At 41.6% G+C, this 15,028-nt stretch overlaps 1 protein-coding gene across 1 annotated transcript in view; it reads left to right on the plus strand.

Moving 5' to 3' along the window:
* UCHL5 (ubiquitin C-terminal hydrolase L5) overlaps positions 1-15,028 on the plus strand; it is a 139,434-nt gene that overhangs the window by 20,068 nt on the left and 104,338 nt on the right. The window contains exon 3 of the mRNA XM_083156686.1: positions 12,323-12,428. Coding sequence (XP_083012812.1) covers positions 12,323-12,428 — 106 coding nt within the window. The remainder of the gene's footprint in view (positions 1-12,322; positions 12,429-15,028) is intronic.

Here is a 15,028-nt window from a genome sequence, read left to right on the forward strand (position 1 = left end):
TTGCTGCACATAAGACAAAAATAGAGGTCACCGGACCACTGTGATAAATAGCAAAGACAAAAATGGAAAAGTCCTCACATGCGCTTAGAGTCCAAATACGGTTTCAAAATCCTCCACGTAATTCAAGATTCCGCCTCTTTTCTCTCCCACGCTCAAATATGGGGGGGGGGGGGGGGGGGGGGGGTGGGGAACAAACAGAGGGATGGAAATCAAAAAACGTGGATTTTCAATGTATTATTCTCCCTTTTGGTGAAGGACAATAATGGAAAAGGGTGTTTCCCAAAGATTCCAAAAGGTCCCGGAGTTTCTTATGGGGTCACCTCACACGTGCATATAGGTGGAAAGTGCTCACATGTATGCTTACATAGGGTAGGTGTTTTGTACTCCCATAAAGGTATCTTTTAAATACAGGACTCCAGATTCCAAATTAAAAGCAGAACTCCTTTATTCCATAAAAAAACAGTGGGACAAAACTGGAAAACACGTGAGACGGGTACTGTGCAAGCAGACCCTCACGCTCAATATATCCAGTTACATGAGACACACTTCTTGAAAAAGGCACCGCAGCGTGCCGAAACGCGTAGAAAACTAAATATAGTGTCTAATCATTGTTACCCAGTGGACTGTGGAGAATTTACCTACAGTGTGGAGTACCCTATATTTACCTGGGTCACATCTGATATTGGTACAAGGACTGTCTGGTATTTATCTTTGTCCCACTGTTTTTTTATGGAATAAAGGAGTTCTGCTTTTAATTTGGAATCTGGAGTCCTGTATTTAAAAGATACCTTTATGGGAGTACAAAACACCTACCCTATGTAAGCATACATGTGAGCACTTTCCACCTATATGCACGTGTGAGGTGACCCCATAAGAAACTCCGGGACCTTTTGGAATCTTTGGGAAACACCCTTTTCCATTATTGTCCTTCACCAAAAGGGAGAATAATACATGAAAATCCACGTTTTTTGATTTCCATCCCTCTGTTTGTTCCCCCCCCCCCCCCCCCCCCCATATTTGAGCGTGGGAGAGAAAAGAGGCGGAATCTTGAATTACGTGGAGGATTTTGAAACCGTATTTGGACTCTAAGCGCATGTGAGAACTGCATTTTTGTGTAAAAAAATTTAATTTTTCATTTTCACTGCCCAGTTGTATCAAAATTGGTGAAACCCCTGGGGGTTTGAAATGTACACTATACCCCTAGATGAATTCCCTGAGGGGTGTAGTTTGCAAAATGGGGTCACTTGTGGGGGGGTTCCACTGTATTGGTGCTTCGGGGGTCTTGCTAATGCGACATAGCACCCACCAAAATTCCACCAGAATCTGAGCTGCAAAATCCAAATATCACTCCTTCCCTTCTGAGTCCTGCCATTTTTTGGTCACACATGAAGCATTGCCGTACTCGGGAGAAATTGGGGCACAGATTTTGGGGTGCTTTGTCTCCTTCATTCCTTGTGAAAATGACAAATTTGGAGCCAGAACTGCATTTTTGTGTAAAAAAATTAATTTTCATTTTCACTGCCCAGTTGTACCACAATTGGTGAAACCCCTGGGGGTTTGAAATGTACACTATACCCCTAGATGAATTCCCTGAGGGGTGTAGTTTGCAAAATGGGGTCACTTGTGGGGGGGTTCCACTGTATTGGTGCTTCGGGGGTCTTGCTAATGCGACATAGCACCCACCAAAATTCCACCAGAATCTGAGCTGCAAAATCCAAATATCACTCCTTCCCTTCTGAGTCCTGCCATTTTTTGGTCACACATGAAGCATTGCCGTACTCGGGAGAAATTGGGGCACAGATTTTGGGGTGCTTTGTCTCCTTCATTCCTTGTGAAAATGACAAATTTGGAGCCAGAACTGCATTTTTGTGTAAAAAATTAATTTTTCATTTTCACTGCCCAGTTGTACCACAATTGGTGAAACCCCTGGGCGTTTGAAATGTACACTATACCCCTAGATGAATTCCCTGAGGGGTGTAGTTTGCAAAATGGGGTCACTTGTGGGGGGGTTCCTAACTTTTAGCATCTTATGGTGCCTAGAAACCTACATGGTGCCTAAAAAATAATCTCATAAAAAGGAGGCTCCAAAATCAAGTAGGTGCTCCTTCTATTATGAAGCCTGTGGTTTGGTCAACGTGCACACTAGGGCCACATATAGGATATTTATGAAAACAAAAGAATTGGGGGAATCAATTTTTAGTCACATTTCTCTAGTAAAATGTACTGTGTTCCTTAGAAAAATGTATTAAAATTGCAAATCTGCAAAAAAAAATGAAATTTTGAAATTTCACCTACACTTTGTTTTAATTCCTGTGAAACACCTAAAGGGTTAACAAACTTCCAAATGCTGTTTTGAATACTGTGAGGGGTGCAGTTTTTGAAATGGCATCATTTATGGGGGTGTCTCACATACAAGTCCCTCAAAGTCACATCAGAACTGAACTGGTCCCTAAAAAAATCAGTGTTTGAAATTTTCTTGAAAATTTGAAAATTTGCTATTCATATTGTAAGCCTCCTAGTGTCCAAAAAAATTAAAAGGAAGTTGAAATAATGATGGAAACATAAAGTAGACATATGGTCTATGTTAGTTATTAACTATTTTGAGTGGTATGATTATTTTGTCTCACAAGCAGAAAATTTAACATTTGCAAATTGCTAAATTTTCCATTTTTTTCCGACATTTTGGTATTTTTCACAAAAAAACACAGACTGTATCAACGAAAATTTACCACTAACTTGAAGTACAATGTGTCACGAGAAAACAATCTCAAAATCACTGGGATAAGTAAAAGCAAAAAAAAGTTATCCCCACTTAAGTGATACATGTCAGATTTGAAAAAAAGGGCTCTGTCAGGAAGGCAAAAACATGCTGTGTCAGGAAGGGGTTAATTGTACACTGCAGTACGACATTGGTCAGGCTGGCATCACCAGGTTTCTTAAGTCACTATGTCTGTCGCACACTCAACAGATGCCTGGTATTCCAAATCACATGGTCTCCTGTGTCAGTCATACCCAGTGCAGGAGCTGTAATCAGGCCTGTTTTTGATACAACAACCACAAGGCATTGTGGCAGAATTCCTTTTTACTATCATCCACATGAGTCTGTGGAGACATGGGTTTGGTGATTACACCTATTCAAATGTATTTTCTCTGCTGGGTGTGCGACAGTGTTTTGAACTCTTATTCTATAATTTGTGGTGGTTAAATTACTACAGTGTCCCAGATTCTCCCCCTCTCCCCCCACTCAGACACAACTGCAATCTGTCCTGCGATACCTTATGTTCTGCCTCATGGGAATACACCAGGAGTTGTCTATCGCCATCTCCCGGTGTTATGAATGAGTCAGGACATAACAATAAATCATTGACCCATTGTATCGGTATCAAGCCATTAGTGGGCTGTAAGGACAGCGTGCAATCCTGCAAGATTTGGGGGAGAGGCTTCGTGGCTCTTAAAGTTTCTGGAACAGAAGGGGGGGAAAAAAAAAATAAAGCAGAAGGGAGACACTTAATGACAGCAATGTGTGCATTTATTGTAACAGAAATTTCTCTTTTATTTGGATGACAACAGGATTTGGCACTATGGGGGAATTGGCTCTCAACTATTTGGTTTTCACCCTTTTCAAATCATGTTCTGGTCTGTAAGCCCTCCCTCCTTTCTCTTACCCAGTGGGGGTGTGACTATGGGCCGTGTCTAGGGGTATTAACTAAAAGGTTCTCTTTTGGGAACCTTGTTATCTCACTGGGTACTTTTCCAGCTCGACTTCAGGTTTCAAATGGTGAAGCTGTACCTTGGGGCGCTATACTGTCTGTTTTTAATTTGGGTTTCTATTGGAGCTACCATTGCCATTAATCCTGTGTCCCGCCCATCTTTAGTTCAAAGGGAACTCGGTATTCATGCTGTAGTTTTTAGCTACCTTAGATGGGTTAAAATCTATACAGTAAAGTGCAGCATTAGTCATAGAGGTATATCTAACCATTTAGCACCTTGTTCGTGCATACTGGTCCTGTTGTCTCTAAGTTATGAATCTTCTGGAGCCCAGAGGCAGACATAACTTATCTTTCCAGGCGGTTCTGTGAATAGAAGGTAAATCGCAGCCGCTGCAGTCCATAAGACAGAATATTTGGTATGCAAGGGCCCGATTATGATCTCTATTGGTTTTACCAATTGCTAATGCTGCACTTTTTCCTGTTACCCCAATTGTAACTACCGTTTGTTTTGCCCAACCTAAATCCAGAGGAAGGGAAAAAAAAATTGTTGGCAGGGTTAAGCAAAAAAAACTTTAGCTTTTAAACCATTACACTTACCCGTATCTGAGGCTCCTCCTACAGATATTGTGTCATGTTACCTGGTTGTGGGGTGTATGTATGTCCTACTCCCTGTTTGCATATATGTGTCATGCTTAGGGCAGCGTTGGCTACTAGGTGGGGCTATGGCTATGTGTTGAGACCTACCTGTCTCCTCCCGGTGTGTCTCCCAGTCACTTACGTATGTGTTATGTTTCCTATGGTTACCTACCCTGCAATGTCCTTTGTTACCACAGTTGAAACACACGGTTTGTTTCCATCTTACCGTGTCTGGCCTTGTGTGTTGTGTGTTTTTGGTTGGAGCTTTACTGAAAGCTTGACTGCTAACTGCCATCAATTTAAACACACCATTTCTTTGCATTTCTTTCATAATTCGTTTGTCTATATCAACAGCAGATTTTCTTAGCGTGTTTATGGTCATTTCTCTGCAGTTGGGGAAACTGGTTTCTATACTGGTTCTCAAGTTTTCCTTAAGACCTTGTATCAGCACGGAGACAATCACTCCCCTACAATGTATGTTGTCCTTTGGGGTCAGGGACACCAGTGTGTTTTGGCAATGCCTGCAAAGCACGGTTGAAATATTCGCTGGCAGATTCACCCTCTTTTTGTTTGATAGTGAACGTCTGGATATTTTCAACCGTCACAGGGAAATATACACCCAATTGTATATTTATTAGGCGTATATTTTCCTGGTTGCCCTGTTCAGTTAAAATCTTATCGCCCTCCACACCACTATCCCGAATAAATTTCGAGATATCTATGTGTGAAGGGAGGCAAGCTCTCAACATGTATCGCCAATCCTTATTGGTGGGCTCATCTGAATGTCCCAGATCCCTTACAAATTTCTGACCCTTTGCCAGATTTTTCCTGGGATCTGGGAAATTTGAGATGATTGAACGACGTTCCAATCGTGTCCACATATTGTGCATGTCACTATCCCTTACAGGCATTACCTCATCCCTGTCTCCCCGTCCCCAAGGAGGTTCCACTGTGTGCAGAGGGTACACTTGTATCCCCTCTGCACCACTGGACAACATCCCAGGAATAACCATCTCTGTGCTGTGTTGTGTGTGCTTACCTGTGTCTCCAAGTGTGTTCCTGGCATCAGCCATCTCCTCGGCCAGGATGGCAGCAGCAGCTTGGACTGTCTCAACCTTTCTCTCCTTTCCACTAGCTTCACAAGGGATGGCTGGTGTCAGGAACTCCTCCTGTGGACCTGTACCTTGCTTATAGGGGGTAAAAACAATATACAGGTTATTCATTTTCAGGTTTTTGTTGGTTTCACTTTGGACTTGAATTGTTCCCTTTTTTACACATTGGGAGATAGGAACATTCGCATTCCTGTGGCCGATTATATTTGCATCTGACAAATAACCATGTTCCCTCTGAATTTTACTTTCCTTCTGCCATAAGTTTAGACAATCATTTTGTTCGACTCTCTCCTCGAGTGACAAGTGCAAACATATCTGATCTCTAACTGCTAAGACTTCTGGATCGAAACTACCAACACTGGGAAATTCTACTTTGCTGCCTTGTGTCATTTCCTTCCATTTATTTAAGTAAACAACTGCTCGTTCACCGTGCTTCCTGCACATTATGAATGCCGCCGATCCTTGTGGTCGGCGTAATTCTTCCCTAGGTAGCACAACCCCTTGGTGTGAGCTACGGTTCCCCATTAAGGGAATGATAGGTTCACTTTAAAGAGGCCAGTGGGTAATTTATCAGTGAGCAGTACCCAAAACACTCCTCCTCAATATCCTGAAACATTCCCGCACTCAAGCGAGGCGCACAGTCTAAGAGGTTGTACTCAATCACCACTCGTTTTCGGCTAGCAGCGAACTGCTAGTCGACTTGCAGGGTGCGGCCGAGTTTTGCAGAACACAACAAAACTTGTTTTTCCTGTATCCTCAAAACTGGTATTTCTAAAGCAGCTGATCAGATCACTGGGTTCCGATTTAGCTTCTTGTACCCTCCCGGTGGATCAAAATAGGTAGATCCAAGAAAGGGGCAGTTCCTATGGGCACGTCGTCACGTGCACCTATGTCTTATTTCAACACACAAATAATATCCTGATCTGGACTGCGCTGAGTCGTGTCGTCACACACCCGTTCACCTCAATGATTGTTTCACACTGGGTGCTAGTTACACCTTGGTCTTACGCTTAAACTTGAAATATTTCTGTACAGAAAATCTTCCCTAGTTGGTAGTTTCTCACTAGATACTTATGCAGGTACAAATCCCTTAAATGGCTATAGGAATCTATTAAAATAATGCTTGAGGTGCTTGTTTTTGAGAAAAATGAACAAAAAAAAACTTATTTACTTTTTATTAATTACCGCTTTATTCACAGTATGTTAATATACCATTTAAATAAAGCTTGTGATTAATACTAGCCACCTCTGGGCTCCTTTGTGTGCTGCATGTGCAGTGCCAGTGAACAGCCACGTGTGCACGTGTGTTTGTTGAACCTGTTCACAGGCCGCCGATTAATCGGCCACCCACGTGTTCTACAGTGTATTTGTAAGGTCGCGATTGGGTTTCGCTAAACGCAGTAATTGCGCAAAAATGCGAAATCCCTTAACTCAGTCCGAAAGTTACGTATAAAGATGCAAAATAAATCCCGCACTAAATCCGTAAATTACGTACAAAGATGCGAAAATTACCTAACGTAATCACGTGCGTGCGCACCTTACGTAATACACAATAGACATTTCAGGTTACTGTAAAATACCCAGAACTTATCGCCACGTGGCGGAGTCCCTGGCCCTGCAGTAACTAACAATAAAAGATTATAGTTTTGCACAGAAGGAATCTTCTATGTACTATAATAAACACAGGCCTTTGCCTCCACGTGTGCGAAACTTTATCACACGTGGCACATGTACTATAATAAACAAGCAACTCAAGACACCATACCCCGTTAAGCTACTTGTGGCAGGCAGAAGTACAGCTTACTAAACACTTAATATACTTTAAAACACGTGGCTTAATTTCTCCTTGGATTTCACTTATTGTACTTCGGATTCAGACGCTAGCACCTCTCAAACCCTGCACCACCGTGGACTTGGCCTATCCAGCAATGGTTAAATAATCACTTCCACCCTTTTGCTCGTATAGGTTCAAGTCGTGCGCTTGGTACAGTGTTCTAGAGTATGAAACGCTCGGACGAAAGCCCCCAATTATTAAAGCTGATATTTATATAACCAAAGAACAATAAGTGAAATGCGCAGTTTACGTACTTATTCCGTAACTTGCGTACCCTTTATGCCTAGCTACGTGCGAACAAAACGTAGCGCAGCGTAGCGTACCTTTTCCGTGTATTGTACACACTGAATCAATAATAGTAATGGGAAATCCCTTCGCAGTACTTGGTCTCTAATCTGCGAATACCTTTTAAGGACAATGTCCGTAATATACGTTATCGCTAGATGCAAATAATAGACGAGACCACGATCTAACAAGTGAGGAGATAGATTCTCCAAAATAGTGTATTTAGTCCCTAGAGGACAAAAGGGGATTACAGAAAGAAGAAAATACAGGATAACACGTGATACAATAATAAGTATACTTTAAAACACTAACAAAGGAACAGAAACAGATACAACTATAATCAGCCACATTACACTGAACAGGAATACAAATGTTACCGTCATGGAATAGCGCAGCGCAGTCCGGTCGGAGCTCGCTATATTTAAATAGAACTATAGCCCTGGTCAATGGTGAGGGGATAACAGCAGTGCCAAAGTGACCGAGCCAGCCCAGGGTTCGCTATCTTTATAGGGTCAAAAGGGGGAGGTCAAAGGCCATTCCTATTGGTCCAGTGTTCGAATGTCCAGTCTTCAGTGATTGGGGCGAAGTATTGCACCTGGTTTGGATTGGTGCAGGGGGAGTGTACTTTGGTGTCCTTTGTGTGTTGGCATCGTCCTTCGGGGGTCGTAAACAGCAACAAGAACCGGTTATAACTGGATTCCTTTGTCTCACACAGTTTAGCAGAGATTGTCCTTGAAATATGGATTTTGTCCGTAATTATCGGACCATATGAGTTGCGAAGTTTTCGCAACGACCGGAGTGCTTCGCATAAGAAACGGAACATAACGATACTAAACATTATACAGACATAGTATGTATTGCTGATTAAACTATGTGTAGTGCTCTAGACCTTTAATTAACTACATTTTATTTGGTGTAAGTATGGTATTATGAATTTCTGTGTATTAGTATGGCTGCGCTTATGATCCACTTTGTTACACAGACTCGGGTATTTATACTTTATTTGCGCAACTCTGCGAACCAAAATGGCGGCCATACTATCCTAAAATGGCATGTGTGCAACTCGACTTTAACATTTTTTTCACAGGTGTGTTCTTTTTTTTTTTTTATTATTCTCCTGCCCCTTGCCACTGCTGCAGCTATGTTCTGAGAGTTCCCTAACAGAGTACAGACTTGATCAAACAAGGAGCCATTGCAACTGGTCCCTAGGTTCCAGGAAAAGATCTGCATGATGGGAATGGCATACACCCAGAGGTATCTGTGGTAGGTGTTTGTCTACTGTCAGTCAAAGACCAGGGGAAACTCTTCTTTTCACACCAATGGATAACCAGTTTCTGGGTGTACCTGGAGCTACAGCAGGTGTGATCCTATACAGGAGTGCTCCCATTATAACTCACACAGAGCACATGCACATCCCTATTGGAGCCCTGGCTCTGTGCATTAAAGCTGCTGAAGGAGGGAGACTGAAAAGGAAACCCTAGCCACAGCTGCTGCTATTTTCTGACCAGTACTCCAGCACTGCCGAACCATGGTATAGGACACAGGGGCAGATTTATTAAGCTCGGTGAAGTGATAAAGTGTCCGGTTTTTATCACTGGCCAATCAGATCCTAACTCTGAAGTTACAGGCTTGGATTGAAAAATGACAGGTAGGAACTGATTGGCCGGTGATAAAAACCAGACCTGTTATCACTTCACCGAGCTTAATAAATCTACTTCACTGTGACACACAGACCTGAAGGAAGAAGAAACTCTTTCAGGGTTCACTAAAGCTGCATATTGTGCTTTCCAGGGAAAAACTTCTCTCTGGGAAAGTTCTTCAGAATCTAATTTAAATAAAATAAAGTGTCCAACTCCAAAGGAGTGGTAGTAATGTTTAAGCCGCAGAAGCTACCTCGTACCAGTAGGAGGAGGTATCTTCTGGGTAAGTAGCAGGGTGTCTACATAAAAATACCCTGCTAGGCTCCACAATGTCTGGTGACTGCTGATCACTTCATACAGGTAAGTTCCGTAGAGTCCTACAGAAGGCATTCACCTCCTACTGGTATGATTAATACGCTATGCTATTATTTTATGCTCAATAAATTTGTGTTTTGAAAAATGGCGGTTTAGGATTTCTGCAAATTGACACCGTAGTGTTTACACTAGGATTTTTGTCACGGGTGCTGGTCACTGAGGAGGTCATATTTTGAATTTGTTGGGTAAAGTTTTAGCTATGTGGCATATGAAGAATTGTGGGCACTTATATTGGGTATATTATATGGAATAACTAATTCTTACTCAGTCAACATCCCACATGATCTCTAAATTTCCTCAATTTCCTAAGTTCCACCACTCCATTTTACCGTTCAGTGCCTGTTATATAACCTCAAATGTGCTTTCAGTGCCCCTTAGTTATCTGTACCATCATGAGTAGTACACACATTGATAACTGTATATCACAGCAAATTATCCTTTTTTACAATGGGAACTTTAAACCTCGGTCCTTGGTGCACACTAAAGGCTCCCATACACAAAGCTGAGGTATCGCCAGGGCCAGGCCGCTGGGCTACGCCCCAGCGCAGGCCGTGGTTGTGAGAGTGGCACCATTGCTCACTTTTGTAGGTGCTGTTAAAAGGATTCGGCCCTGAGCAGCAACCAGCCTGGAGCGCCTGTGCCCAGGAAACTTTTTTTTTTTTTTTTCCGGTACCTCCGCTATTGCCCGCCGGGCAGCAGGATAGCATACAATACATCTCTAAGCAGTCCTTTTTCATACAACATCTGGTATGCGCTGCTTTTGACTGCCACAGGATCTGAAAAATCCTTGTGACAGCCATGGGGATCTCTGTATCTGAACCAATGCGCACGGATTGGATCTGTAGGTAAAAAACACAAGTTTTGACCCTTTTCACCCGATTTCTTGGCCAGATGCGTTTAAATCAGGTGAAAAGGGCCCAAATCGTATAAATGTATGAGTGCCTTAACAGTCCAGATTTTGGTGATATCCATGCTAGAGCACAAATGACTTAATTAATACCTCAGACATTTTTATTTAACTATGAGGCCAGGATATCGCCAATACCTGCGCTGTTAGTGTGCCTTGATGACTGAGTTTGGGAATGCCTGACTATCATCTATCAAAACAAAAAACTTTTCCTTCTTTGCTGTTCCATAAATGAAGTGTTGCTATTCTGTTTTTTCTTCTTGTGGCCAGTTGTGTGATAAATCTCCTTTTTGACGACTGACCTTTGTTTAGATCTTACCATTATCAGATTTGTTTAAAAAAAAAAAACCTGACTGGCATAGTTTCAATATTCATACTGTGGGAGATTGGGTTATTAAGTACAAAATTTGCACCATTGCAAGCACACGCCACAAAACTGGGAAAATAGTGGGGAACATTGTGATGGATATAATCAGAGCCAAGAATACTTCCGCACCAAAAATCAAACTCCAAAACCTAGATCACAAAATACAGCAATCGCCTCCTAGCCCCCACCCTAAAAGACTGTACAACCAACATAAATGGATCTACATTCCACCATTCTACTCTACTACACCTAGGTCCTTATTCTGGTACATTCACAGGAACCACAATATTCAAAAGGGCATTGATGGTGGTCGACTGCGCAGGGTCATGTCTGCGCATGTGCATACGCCGGGTGCGTGTGTCCACGTCGAACAGGGTGTTTGCCGAGTGCACCCAAGTGTGCGGGTGGGGGGCTGGCACATTTGCATATGGGAACGCCCAGTGTTTCATGGGCGTTCCCATGAGAACTCTGGGTGTTCTAATCGGCCGATGACGCACGGGGCGGGCAGCTGACATCACTGGATGTCAGCTGCCCACCCACTTCCACTGGAGTGTCCACACTTATATGTGACTTGAGAGTCCCTTTTGTATGCGTGTGCCTTCACCATCATTCGATGGTCGCCGACCATCAAATGATGTGGGAGGATCCCCCAAGGCTGCAAATGGATGTTGCTGTGTAAAATCCATTTGCAGGCTCTGCGAGCGAATCGCCCTTGTGAATGGGTGGTGGCCAGGTCCTCATTGGCAAGGTGGGGTTTGGTGGACTCACAATGTTCTTTATTCCAATTCCCGCATTCTATCAAATTTTATTGAAGTTAGATTTTTTTTTATTTTTTTAAATTGCGTTGATGTGATTATCATGTTCCCAGGTTCTAGAAACCCTTTCATATAGTCTCAAATCTGGCTGGTTTTGCCTTAAGTGCGGTTTAAAAAACTGTAAAAACTACCAAAAATAAGAAAAATTATGGCGTGCATGTTACAGCTGTAGATCTGTCAATCCATGCATGGAAAGGGTGACTTGAGTCACGATTTTGTTTAGAATTTTTTTTTTTTCATTATTCATACTTTACTGTCCACATGGACTACAATTGTGAATGTTTATTTATGCCGAATGCAGTGGTTGTGGAGCAAGGCACCTGGCCTGAAGTTTGCTCGCAATGTGAGGGTATTGGTTACATTAATTGGGGGGTCCAGGTCCTAAAATAAAGTGAAAAACTTTTGTCAACCTTGACCTAATAACTTGACACTCTGATCCACTCCTGTTTAAAACGTGTACCAATCTCTTTCTACTAATTTCCCTTAATCTAGGTGTGTCAAATCAAAATATGTTAAATAGAAGAATCCTATGTAAATGAGCAGCTTGTCATGTGATAACAAGCTGTATGACCAAAAACTGATTAGGAATATATATTGTATTTATGACTAAAATTGTATTTCAATCTACCATTCTGTTTCAGACCAATGCAAGGTTTAATTTTCCTTTTCAAATGGCAGCCAGGAGAGGAACCGGTCGGATCCATAGTTCAGGACTCCCGTCTGGACACCATATTTTTTGCGAAACAGGTACAGTATTTTAAGTCTTTGTACGCTATGATGGGAATGAAATTAGCTACAGTAAGTTTTTATTGGGAAAAAATGCTTTTTTATTTTTTGAATTTGTGCAACTCCTTTAATTAAGGACAGGGGGGACAACGGTGTTACCTGCATCCCATACTACCGCATGAGTTGCAAACCCCATATTTTTACAGAAATATTCCTCCCATTCCAGCACCAGTTCCAGTCCAGCTTCCATTTGCTCCATCCAGGTTGGATGACACTTCCATATATTACAACCCTTATCCTCCTGTGGTCTAATCTGTACCAGTATAGGAGCATAATTAGATATTCCATGGGATAGGTATTCAACTTTTTTCCATTTTTAGGAACATCTTCTCATCCACAAATACCATATCTATACGTGATGAGACCTCATAAGGTTTTGAGCAGCATGTGTCTTGGAGTGTCTAACCCTCCATACATCTCTCCATCCAATGTCCGATATAAATTTATCAAAACCTTAATTCCCAACTCTACTTATTTCCATCCCCTCGATTCCAGCGATCAATGGAGGGATCAAGTACATTGTTGAAATCGCCCACACACAGTATATCTGCCCCATTGGATCGAGATACAAACTCTATTGCCCCTTCCAGTACCTCATATTTGAATGGTGGGGGAATATACACTGCCAAGACCCATAAATTCATCATATATATATATAGACGCCCTCTGACGAAGTCTTACGACGAAACGCGTCAGGGCGTGGCCTACTACGCTCCCTCCCATCTCACCTTGGACGCTGGATCCTGGTCATCCCTGGACGCTTCCCTGCATGCCAGCACGGCGGCGTGTTCCTGTGGACCCCAGTTTCTGCGCAAAGTGTGAGCAGCTTAGCCCCTGGCTATTGTTTTAAAACTTGTGGTACCCAGCCCACAGTGCATTTTATTATGGTACGAGTCTTTTATGTCTGTACCTCGGATTTTATTGTTGAACAATAAACTGTATTTGTGATACTGCACCATGAGGCGCCTTCTCTCTGCCTTCTTTTAGACACAATTTCCTCTGTGGATTCCAGAGACCTTCACTTCAGTGAGAGAAGCAGCTGCAGGTCTTATATGGACTTTGGTGTACATTAACCCTATGTGGTCATACTAGGGGAAACTTCATTGTTGAATTTGTCTGATTGACACCTGGCGCAGAGGTTCATGCTTTTTTCCATATATATATATATATATATATATATATATATATATATATATATATATATATATATATATATATATATATATATATATATATATATATATATATATATATATATATATATATATATATATATATATATATATATATATATATATATAATTTGACATTCTAAGAAAATATATCTTCCATTTTTATCTATTTCCTTTCACACACAAAAGTCAAGTTTTTATGAATTAAAAATGTTATCCCTCTGGAGGCACTTGTTAAAAGCGGACCCCACCCATCTTTTTTTTGAGTGCCATTACCTTATCTCCAATCAAATGTGTCTCACTCAAACAACCCACCTGTGCCTCATATTTTTTAACCTGATTCATTACAGTGGCTCTATTTTTTCATTGAGTCCACGAACATTCCAATATAGGATCTTCACCATTCTCTATATTTTATCTTTTTTATTTATCCCCCTTATCCTCGTCTATGTTCTTTCTATATACTTTAAGTGGCTCAGAAGTGTCTAAACATGGATAGCTCAACAATTCAAATGTGGTTGATCTAAACAAACAACAATTTTTTTACTCCTGCTGCAAAGTATACCTTAAAGCCATACCCCCCCTCCTCCTTTTATAACTACAGTACCACTCCTAATTTACAAAAACCCTCACACACTTTGCTACACTGATAGGGCTACTCCCCGTCGGTGTGCAACCATCCTTTCCTACTCTAGGGTAAAAGCAGGATTTATTTTCCTTAATGATTACCTTTACAGTGGACTCTCTAGCATGCACTTACTCCAATTCTTCATTTCTTTACATGCTGTGTTTGTATTTCCTCATCCACCCCCCGTACCCAGCCCAGGTTTACCAACTGGCACGCGGAGAAGAGAAAAAATTAAAAAAAACACAAGGGAGGGAGGCACAATACAACTCTTATAGCAAACGCTTGAAGTCAGTCTTCAATTTTTTTTATTTTTTTCCGACTGTCCATCCACATTGATGCCTCTTCTGGTGTTGTAAAAATGTCTCTTCATCTGCGATTTATTCTAAGCTTTGCAGATAACATCATTAAGTACTGTATATCAAGCTCTCTAAGCCTCTTCTTTATATTTACATATTTCATACATTCCTTTTGGACCTCTAGCATAGTCAGGAAAAATTATTATCCTAGCACCATTTATTTCCAATTTTTTTGTTCTAGCTGACTGAATAATGACATCTCGATCTCTATATAGTTTGTTGTTTTTGATATTAGCATCCTTGCTGGGGCTCCTGGTGGTTGCGGCCTCCCTGGTATCCTGTGGGCTCTTTCAATGCAAAACTGTGAGGAAAAAACTTCCTTCCCAAATTGTGTTACTAGTTACTTTTTCTAGCCATGTCTCTGGGGATTCCACCTCTGATTTTTTTTTTGGTACCTAATATTAT

This window comes from Crinia signifera, chromosome 8 (genome assembly GCF_055691185.1).
Source record: "Crinia signifera chromosome 8, ASM5569118v1, whole genome shotgun sequence".
Classification (NCBI taxonomy): Eukaryota; Metazoa; Chordata; class Amphibia; order Anura; family Myobatrachidae; genus Crinia; species Crinia signifera.